Raw genomic sequence first — 10,918 nt, 5'->3', positions numbered from 1 at the left:
GTAAGCAATTAGAGAGTGAACACAGATAAAGGTGGCTTCATGGAGAGTTTTCTGGCAAAGATCAAATGTCTTAAGGAGTAGTTAATTGGTGTGGATGAGATTTTGCTAGATGGTTCACTTGTGCCCTTTTCATTGTTGAACGCTTCATTTTGGCATCAGTGATTTGTTTGCTATAGCAAACCTTATGGGAAAATCCATATTGTTTTCATCGGATTGGCACATCACTTCTCCAATTGTAATTATGGATGCATCAATGTGCACATGGAATTTTATTGTCCAATCTAGAGCTCATAGAATGGGTTTAGTCATAAGATCCTTCTTCATAGCTTCATAAGAAACTTGGCAATTATTACCTAGTCCTAGAAAATTAGGAGATTATAAAGTGTCGCACTTTTGTAGAGTAATTTAGCATAAAGTACCTATAATATCGAGTTTTTTCTTAATAAGAACTAAATGTTCTTCTGGTTTGTGGGTAGCACAAGATTCATTATTACTCTAATCCTGGCTCAAAATTGGCATTTCAATAGATTTTAGAAAACTTGATACTATCAATATCTATCAAAGACAAATTAGAGTTTCTCAAGGTATTACTCCCAACTAGAGTAGACATAGATGTTATCAATGAGCGCCTCAAGCCATCAGGTTAATATTGTTTACATACTATGTTCATTGAACCTCAAAACAAGTGATGACAAAGGCCTTAACATCCACAAGCATGTCAAGCCAATACAATTAATTGTGTTGGGTCCTTATGAAGGTGTTAAAAAGCCAATTATAACAAGCCAATGAAAAATGAGTGTAACTTTTAAATGACTAGGACATGTCATTTATAATGTTGCAAGATATAAATGCAAATCAAAGCAACCAATTATGTAACTTGAAGTGAGGATGATCATCATTATTACGTTAGTGTAGTTCACCCATCATACAATTGCTCTTCTCATCTAAAAGGTGATCATCTTACATCTCTATTCAAGCTTATGCAACCCATAGTATGGTATTTGGCAAGCTTGCATCCTAGATAATGAATTTGCCACCACAACCATGCCATGCTTATAGATCTCAAAGTCATTCCAATATAAGGTATCTAGCCACTACCTCTACTTTGGTGATAAGTTTAGCTACATCACTAAAAGTACCTAAGGACTTTTAGCATCAAAGTGCATTCTATATAAATAATTACCTCTTTTTGATAACATGCAAACTAGCTAGCATTTTTAGCTTTTACACATGAAAGATGAACTCTTTTCTACAAGCACAACTCTCATAAGCAACTATCCCATGACATTAATCCAAAACTATCCTAATACCTCTAATACCAACATCTACTCTTGATGTAAAGGGCTACAAATATTCCTAACAATAGTATGGGGGAAAGTGCTAAAAACTTATTTTCATTTAGGCATCCCAAGACAAAACATCTTTCTTTAACCTCTTTCAAAGGAAGCTTCCAATTTAGCATGGTGCTTCATAAATGTCTCATTCATGGCAAGCCCAAGACATAGGTCCAATGACATGCCCAAAAAATACATCACCTCATAAGCCATAAAAGTGCATTCGCATTCTTTAGCAAATAGCTGGTGCTACCTCAAGAGTGCTAACACTTTGCTACACATGTTGTAAGAGCCAAGCTATATTCTTACTACAAGTGATGATATCCTAAAAAAAGGCCATCAAAACTTGAAAAGAAATGAATACATTACCATTCATCTCTTTTTGAGAAGTAGCAAGATGTAATGTCCCCATTACTTAGTTTATTTTAATAGACAATGTGCATATACATTCAAAAATTTAATTTATGTTGAAAACAAAATTGTACATTTTAAAAACTAGTTCTAAATATGAAGATAATTGCTATTATTAATGAGATATTATATGCCAGCTCATGAAAGAAAGACTTGGAAAACCCTCCCAAGACTAGCTTATTAAAACTATGTCTATAATATAGAACAACAAAAAGAACTAGCCTAACGAATAGTCAATTGGCAATTAAGTGCACTTGGGTGACGACATTGTCCGGATGAGTGACCTCCCAAGAAGATTTTCCTACAAGCTAGTAGGAGCTTCTCACATGCAGCCAATGGCACCAACTAAGCCTTCGTAGCCCATTGCCAAGTATGCCAAGGCCAAGATGCCAAGGTCCATGACTTGGTCTCCACCTTAGTCATTGCCTTGGAGTGACACCCACCCAATGATGCGACATGCAAGGCTCGCCTATATATTCGTAGGATTTTATCTTCATGCTACAAAAATGGAGCCCCCTCTGTGACATCATCAATGATGTCATCAAAGACGCTAAAAGAAAACGTTCTCTATTTATCATCAATGATGTCATTGAAAACGCTAAAAAACAAGCCTCCTCTCTTTATCTCCCCCCCCCCCCCCCTGCCAGCTCATGAAAGAAAGACTTGGAAAACCCTCCCAAGACTAGCTTATTAAAACTATGTCTATAATATAGAACAACAAAAAGAACTAGCCTAACGAATAGTCAATTGGCAATTAAGTGCACTTGGGTGACGACATTGTCCGGATGAGTGACCTCCCAAGAAGATTTTCCTACAAGCTAGTAGGAGCTTCTCACATGCAGCCAATGGCACCAACTAAGCCTTCGTAGCCCATTGCCAAGTATGCCAAGGCCAAGATGCCAAGGTCCATGCCTTGGTCTCCACCTTAGTCATTGCCTTGGAGTGACACCCACCCAATGATGCGACATGCAAGGCTCGCCTATATATTCGTAGGATTTTATCTTCATGCTACAAAAATGGAGCCCCCTCTGTGACATCATCAATGATGTCATCAAAGACGCTAAAAGAAAACGTTCTCTATTTATCATCAATGATGTCATTGAAAACACTAAAAAACAAGCCTCCTCTCTTTATCTCCCCCCCCCCCCCCTCCCCCATTACTATATAAACAAGAGTAGAGTGTCACGTAAAAAACACACGACCCGTGCAAAAGTCTCTGCTATTGACGCAACGAGGCTCTACTGCAATCTCCGTCTCTCTCTCTCTCTCTCTCTCTCTCTCTCTCTCTCTCTCTCTCTCTCTCTCTCTCTCTCTCTCTCTCTCCACCTATGGAGAAGCACTGCATGAATCCATCAGACTTCTTCCATAGCTCCCAAAAGACATCAAGATGCTGAGCAAGATCATGCTCAAAGAACTCCCCAACGCATGGAAATAGTCACTGTTGAAGGGCAAGCGAAAGTTAACCTCAAACCCATTCAACCCGAAAAACCGGTTATTCCACAACAAACCGAGGTTACAACCATAAATTGTAATCACGATGGATGGCTAAACAAAGATAGTTAGATTTAGTACATTAAAAAATGATTACTTTTAAGCTATTAACTCTACAACTTCCTAATGAGGGATAAGTTAGTCCATTACATAGATTACAATCAATTAGAATGCACTTAAACTTACAAAAACATGTTAATATTGTCAATTGCTTTTTAAGAAGGAACACACGAACTGATCGAGGGGATAGATTCTATGCATCGCATACATTGATAAGAGTGTTAAAAATGTCTTATGGTTATGACTACTTTTAGATTTGTGAATGATAAATTATGGCTCTTGTGATTCTGTGCTTGCACAATTAAATAAGTTGTGGATTGTAGTGGTTCAAGACATTAGGGTTCCTAACCCAATACTCCTTAACACTCTACAGAGTGTGGAAAAACTCACCTACGAGTGGGGGTCCTATATTCTTAAGGAAGATAGGTGTTTTATGTGAAAAAACTCACCTACAAGTGGAGGTCCTATACTCTCGAGAGGAAGATAAGTGTTTTTGGTTTTTGATCACTCAAGCATCTAAAAGAGCAAAGGAACAAGCAATAAGTTTCCCTATCATGTAGAACGGCTCCTAAGACTCAACGAAGCTTAGGGGGACTTTGAGCCAACAAATTCCCTATTGACCGCGAACAGAGTGCGATCACATATAACCCAATCCCGAGGAATTAAAAGGTCCTATCCTAAACTAGACAATATCTTTCTGTGAAAATACCATTTTATACCACTCTACAAAGTAATGGTTCTAGAGTATCTAATTTTCGAATTATTTGTTATGTGCTAAAGATTGAGTTTAACTAACCCAATTTAACAGAGTAATAAAAGAAAGCTGACTTTATATGTCCAAACAATGTGGTAGTATACTTTGTTAATTAGAAAACCAAGCAAACCCAATCAAGGAAAGTAAAAGGCTTTAATCCTGACGATCGAAACACCTATGGCTAGGTGGACCCAATAAGTCAAGTAACTTTCTAACACTAGATAGAGCTAATTAAATTGTGACTCTTCTAATATCGATAAGATTAGTTACCAAGTTTAACACCATTAAAGGGCCAGAGCTAAGATTTTACCTTATGAATAGGGAAATTGAGTTACACTCTCCCTTGTCTCTCACTCTCTTTGAACCAAGTGCAATATTAATCTCACTCCTACCTTTGATTGATTACAAAGTGATTTTTCTTAAGTGGACGTTAGATTGCTATTAGAGGTAACTTGTCCACACTCCCCTATGAAGCAGAACTGAGATTCCCATATTCAACTAAGTCTGAGGTTTTCCATGGGGAGACGAGATGGTGATTTGCATGGATATGAATTTCAATGGACTACTAAGAGAACTCAAAGTCTATTGAAAAAGACACCTCACACAAAAAAACTCTCTAATCCCATAAACATCACTCTCTATTGAAATAATCCTCCATCCTCCATGTAGATTATCCAATATATCTATCTTAGTCATGGGAAATGAATTATTGTTAATATCTTATTGAGACCTTGCAATCAAAGTATGAACATAATAGTCTATCTTTATTTCTAGCAATAACATGTGAAACAAAAGATAGCTACCTAGGCTCACGAAACCCAATGTCCATCAAACCCTTGTTATCAACAAGTCTATGAAATAGATCATGTTCCATCATCCTTTTTAACACCACATGAGGCAAAAAAGACCGACTAGGTTCACTAATCAACTCCTTCACTATATATACAACTTCATGTTGCAATGTCAATACAATAATTTATTTTGCTAGCTAGCATACAAAACTAGCCCCTTCTTATATCAAAATGAAGCAAAGTAGGTATGGCAAATACACCCTTATACCCTTGTACTAAAGTTTTCATATTGCCAATGGAATTGCTTAGTGGTTTGAGTGTGGTTTAGGTTTTCTTAGTGCATGCGTTCAAAGCCTAGGCTACACACCTCTTATTACATATTCAATCACATCCACTAGTACTCCTATATTAGATATTTAGCTTAGTGATTTCCTAGAAATTGGCATATTCTCTTTGTCCCATATGCAATCTATGAACCCAAACCTTGTTCTTTACTCAAAAAAGTTCATTAGTATATACATACTAAATCTTATGCAAAACTAAAGAATCACATTAACAAGAGCCATGAGAAGTGCAATCCAATCAAGTGTACAACCAAGAGACACAATAATGGGACCCCTAGGAGTGTAATCAAATCCAATGGACAGCCAAGAACCACATTAATAGGACCCATGGGAAATATAATCGAATCTAGTGGCCAAAATCATGTCAAACTTTCGTACTATACTACTCACTCAATGGTGATGGAGGGGAATACCTTGATGGTACTCATTCTCTGCCCGTTTGCTACCTTGAGCAAGCTTTCTACACAGCCCCTCTGAATTGCTTGAAGGTCACTGCAAATTTTGAAAGAAGCTTACATGCATGCTTTATATGCAGCTGTGAGTTACTAAAACTCAGTTCTCATCACCTATTAATACGTCACTGAAAGCTCGACTCTGATGTATTTGTTGATGCATTTTAACTCAGTTCCCAACTTCCCATCACGTATTACACATTTTCACGAGTATTGACTCTCGTCGTGGACTTAAATTATTGGCAAGGAACGGACATGTTGATGTTTATATTTTCGAAGCACTCAGCTTAGAGGAATTTGCTTCACACAGTAAGAACATTGCTTGCACGATAATTGCAGCATGGAACAAGTAGATGTGCAGTGAATTGGGGAGGCACTCACAGATTGAGTTCTAAATAAGCTGATTATCAAACGAACTTGCAGTGCACAAAGTGTGCACAAGAAAAGCCCATAGCTTATTACATAACACCCATGTTGAAAGAGCTGACATCGTTTGGGGTGGCAACAACAAGAGGAGCCTCTGGACAGTTGACAGTGAAATTATCATGCATGAACTTGCTGTCCACCACAGAGTCATTCTTTGGCACTATCTTGTAGCAATAACAGCTCTTAAACCCTGTTTCCTGCTGATAACACTCATGGCTGCTCTCCTTGACCCTCTGAAAGTTCCATATTACACTGAACTTCCCAGCAGTAGCTACCAGATGGCGTTCCTGCCGCCCACTCTCTGTTACCTGCCAGCAGAAAAGAAAAGGGTGTCTCGGATGGCATCCAGGGAAATTTAAGTTCTTGAGGCTACAAGATCAATAGCCCAGCTATCAAGTGCACATGCACAACATCTTCAATCAAGCTCATAATGAAACAGGCATTCAAACAGAACTTACACACCATTTAATTTCTAAAGCTGCAAGCATCCTTCTAAATAAAATTTGAGCTAATTAGAATTACTATAACAGAAACAGACCTATGAGAATCAGCTCAAAATCAAACAGGAATTCGAACATAACCTCACACGCATCATTAAGATTTCTAAACCTGCAAGCATCTTCATGAATGAAATTTGACTAATTAGAAGCAGAATAATATGCAGAAACAGGCTTATGAGAATCAAGCTCAAAATGAAACAGGAATCCAAATGTAACCTCACACGCATCATTAGGATTTCTAAAGCTGCAAGCATCCTTGTGAATAAAATTTGAACTAATCAGAACCAGTATTAACATGCAGAAACAGGCCTATGCGAATCACAGAATCATTAAGCATTCCAGCAGATACACTGCCACAGATAATTCCACCCCAAGGCTTGGCATCTTCCATTCATCTATATATCATGGTAGAGACCATTAGATGCAACTGCTACAAGCCTCATCCAAATTATTGGCCTTCAAAGCTTCCTGCAAAACTTCACATCTAGTTGCAATTACAACACATGATGTGATGCTTACACATTAAAACACTTGAAACATGTCACATTCTGACTCTGCACAAGATGGAGAAAGTCTTGGCAGTCACTCTTCATATGCAGACAAACAACCAGGAGTTAGTGAAGTCTGTAGAACTACAGCTCTCAAGTATTGGACACAATGCCTGCAAATACAAACTACTGCTGCATCAATGTGCATGTGCACCTGCAGACAATCATAACCTATCACAATTCAAAGTTAAGGTACATTACTTACTTGCCTTTATATCATTGAACAGACATTCAACCACTTCCTTAAATATCTTGAGTTTGAGAATCAAAAATAGTATTTTACCCATGAAAACCGACCACCCTGCAGCTTGTGGCTCTTCCCAGCTGAGTGAGCATCCAAGGGAGTCAGCTTCAGGAGCCTTGGTGGGGCAAAATTCTTGCCAGCACGGCCACTGAACCCAGTCTTCATCTTCGCATCTTTGTCTTTAAACATAGTGCTGATCAAAATCAAGTAAGTGTCAGTAGTGGCCAGCACCCATTTGCCGTCATAAGTAACATCCACATGGGTGATAGGGGAGCCAAGGCCTGGAAAGGCAGTCTTAGCCATCCTCATTGATGTGGTACCATACAATCTAACCTTGCCATCCATGGAACCAACCACAATGGAGCCATCTCCTGTGCTGGCAAAGCATTGGAAGTTGGTGCCTCTTGCGAATTGATGCCCATCACTCCAATTCAATATAGGGCTGGAAAGATCCTGCACCACACCATGTCGGTCACGCATGTCCCACCTGCATAACCTGTTGTCATCGAGGCCCAAGAAGGTGGAGCCAGAGGCATCCAACTGCGCTCCTTTGCTGTCATTCGTGAGATCTCTCATCACAATTGGAGTTCCATCTTTTGCAAACTTCCACTCACTCACAACTTTCCCCGTAGATATGTCCAGCTGATGGACACCTGATGAGTGGAGTTTGTCAGACGCAGGGCTCAGAAGCATCATGTTGGACTCTCCTCTTAGGAGCATGGCCTTTTTCGGGGTACAGGTTGAATCAACCCCAGCAAGGGCTTTGCTGAACTGCACAGCAATGCCTTTGCCATGGATCCCTGAAGACATGTTCTTTACAGCCTCAATTCCAGTATTGCTAACCAAGAAGCTGTGATCCAGAGCTCCCATGACCAAGCTTTGTATGCCCCCAGTTGCAGCCTCATTGAAGGCTTCTTTCAGATCCCGATCCATCAAAGAAGGGGGAGGCTCAAGCGCACTCTCAGCATCTTCCCAGACAGAATCATCTGCCTCTTGCGGCTTCGCCCATCCTGTAAAATCTTTGCCAAATACCTTGTTCTTGTTCTCTTCAGTAGCTTCCATCATGTACGTGTTCTCAAACCTGCAGTTCTGAACCTCAGCCACGAAGTCTTGGTAGCCCTCAGCATTGGCAAATTTGAGCGCCCACACTCCTTGAGACACAAAATCAATGCGCAATTGGTCATCAAAGTATTTCATCTGCATTCTGTCATCGACCCTGGCACGCAAATGGCCTTCGATCATCAAGACCCAGCTTCTAAAACCCGCGCCAGCATTAGGTTTCCAGTCATCCTCGCCACTGCCATCATTGTCAGACCCATCGCCATCTCGCACGAATTGCCACGTGACTACGCGTTCGGCGACAACCCACTGCGCCTTCGGGGTGTGCCCGCCGATGTGGCGGTAGAGTTTGGCCTGCTGCGAGGCTGGATACATGGAAGGGGAGGGGCTCTTGCCATTACTGCTATAGCCGTTGAGGGAGAGGGATACGAGTCTGGCATGGAGAGGTGAGGAAACCTTGCCTGGAGGAGAAGGGGTTTGGAAGGCGGAAGGGGTTGTGTGCAGCGATGGCGACCCATCGAAGGAGGAGGCCTCCTCGTCGCTGTCGTCGAGGTTGCCTTCTCTGCTGTGGGAAGAACCCATGGCAAGACTGCACAGAGAGAGAGAGAGAGAGAGAGAGAGAGAGGGGTGGAGAAGCGCAAGCAATAGAAGAGAAGAGGAGGGAAACCTACTAATTCAAATGTTGAGAGGGAAACTTTATACAAAGGGTTTGTCCGCATGTGGATGGATACCATCCACAACAAGCATTTGACCACCAAATGGGGAGAGAGAGAAAGAGAGAGTGAGTGTGTGTGTCACGTGTGTGTGTGTGTGTGTGTGTGTGTGTGCGTGTGCATGTGCATGCACGCACGCTTGCATTTGTCTCCATAGAAAACAATCCCAAGTTGCCTCAATGTGGGTTCAAACTAGGTGGCTAAACACCTTACCAACCATTATGTATGCATAGTATTGTGTGTGTGTGTGTGTGAACAAGTCCACTCAACATGACAATCTTAATAAGTAGTCGATTTACATGGTGCACAATGATTAGTCTACGAGTGGGTGTTAGTTCAAATCCTGCTGATGGAGTTTTAGATTCAATTGTTGGTGTCTTTAGTTTGAGGTTGGACATATGAAGCACATGCTAGACATGATTCCAATCAATGTGATTTCACCGCATCAATGAAAAAAACTTATTGGTTGTCCATGGAGTCTGAACCCGCCCTCATACACCTAGGAGGTGAAAATGATCCATGAGACTTGAATGAACATGGTTCATTTGAAGTTGGTATTTGATAATGGAGAGAGAGAGAGAGAGAGAGTATGTGTACATGTGTGTGTGTGCATGCACGCACGTGCACACGCCCCATTTTTGGCTTGCTCGCACAATTATTAAAGAGGGTTGGGGATTTCACAAATGGGGCCAAGCAAACATGGTTGACACAACCCACTACAAGACACTAAGCTTCCATTACCATGAATCTTCAACTTTATGGTCCCCCCCCCCCCCCCCAAAAAAAAAAAAAAAGCAAACCCAAAAAATTAGATGAGAGTACACACACACATTTTACAGTATTACAAAACAAGAGGATTGGGGCTAGCTCACATGGTCCACATTTCCTTGACTTCTCAAGTAAGTTATTGAACTTCCATTATGACTGATCTTTATTTGACTTCCTTGTCCCTTCCCAAAGGGAGATTATCATGGCCCCATAAGCATGCAATCTAGCAAGCTTGTTAGTAGCCACATGCATAACAATAATGGATTGTTTTTGCAACCATTATGAAGCAATTAAAAACAATTCTACTGAATAAGCAGGGCAAAAAAGACTACTGGAGCCCTATTCTTACATTATCAAGATTCCTCTTTATCAACCCCCTCTATTTCCAATACCAACATAGCTCTTCTTCAATCTAGCAATAAGGAAAACATGAACTAGGCTAGATGTTGAGGCTTCCAAGGTCTATATGCCCTACTACAATTGCATGTAGATCATGGTCCTCATTTTGCTACCAATGCAACAAGTAGATTTCCAATAATGCAACACCCAGGAGCTACTCTCCCAAAGTCAACCTTCAAGGAAATGAAAAGAGGACATGGAAGGTAGAACTCTTGACTCAAAAAAGTCAAATTAGACCATCAAAAGCACCTTCTGCTACATCCCCTTGTGTAAGGATTAGGGTTTTTTGACATTAGGTTACCAATATAGAGCACTTACTAAACTCATCCCCCTATTGACTTCATCTCCCCACAAAGGCCAATTACACATTGGGCACAAGCCCCCACTCAACCTCAAAACCATCCGTGGTGTTATTTACACATTGGGCGCGAATATATGCATCAAAAAAGAGCACTTGTCTTAATGGTTAGAGCTTCGAACAATGTGTTGATCGGACAAAGGTTCCAAGTCTATCATGCATCATATACTTTTTTGAATGGAAGTGCTTGTCCTTGTCCCACTTGGGCAAGGGTTTGCCCCTTGGACGAGAGCATTATGATGTTTGCCAATGGATGCTAAGAAACT

At 40.6% G+C, this 10,918-nt stretch overlaps 1 protein-coding gene across 1 annotated transcript; it reads right to left on the bottom strand.

Annotated features, from left to right (window-relative positions):
• Positions 1 to 5,719: 5,719 nt before the first annotated feature.
• On the bottom strand, positions 5,720 to 9,064 carry LOC148015597 (protein CYPRO4-like). Its single transcript, XM_087665673.1, has 2 exons — positions 7,395 to 9,064; positions 5,720 to 6,371 (listed from the first exon to the last, which is right to left on the bottom strand). Exons 1-2 carry the CDS (start codon positions 8,994 to 8,996, stop codon positions 6,096 to 6,098), a joined length of 1,878 nt encoding a protein of 625 aa, XP_087521799.1. The 5' UTR covers positions 8,997 to 9,064; the 3' UTR covers positions 5,720 to 6,095.
• Positions 9,065 to 10,918: the final 1,854 nt, after the last annotated feature.

The sequence above is a fragment of the Lygodium microphyllum genome, chromosome 24 (genome assembly GCF_053477565.2).
Source record: "Lygodium microphyllum isolate KBCC chromosome 24, Lygodium_microphyllum_v1.1.10, whole genome shotgun sequence".
Lineage (NCBI taxonomy): Eukaryota > Viridiplantae > Streptophyta > Polypodiopsida > Schizaeales > Lygodiaceae > Lygodium > Lygodium microphyllum.
The sequence above is the reverse complement of the archived record's forward strand: the minus strand, read 5'-3'. Positions and strand labels throughout refer to the sequence as shown.

What these genes read in the sequence shown, in the direction of transcription:
- LOC148015597 (XM_087665673.1), bottom strand. Translation starts at nt 8,996, where the DNA reads ATGGGTTCTTCCCACAGCAGAGAAGGCAACCTCGACGACAGCGACGAG. An exon ending in AGGGTGGTCGGTTTTCATGG is followed by an intron (nt 6,372 to 7,394) that starts GTAAAATACTAT and finishes TTCTGCTGGCAG; the next exon opens with GTAACAGAGAGTGGGCGGCA.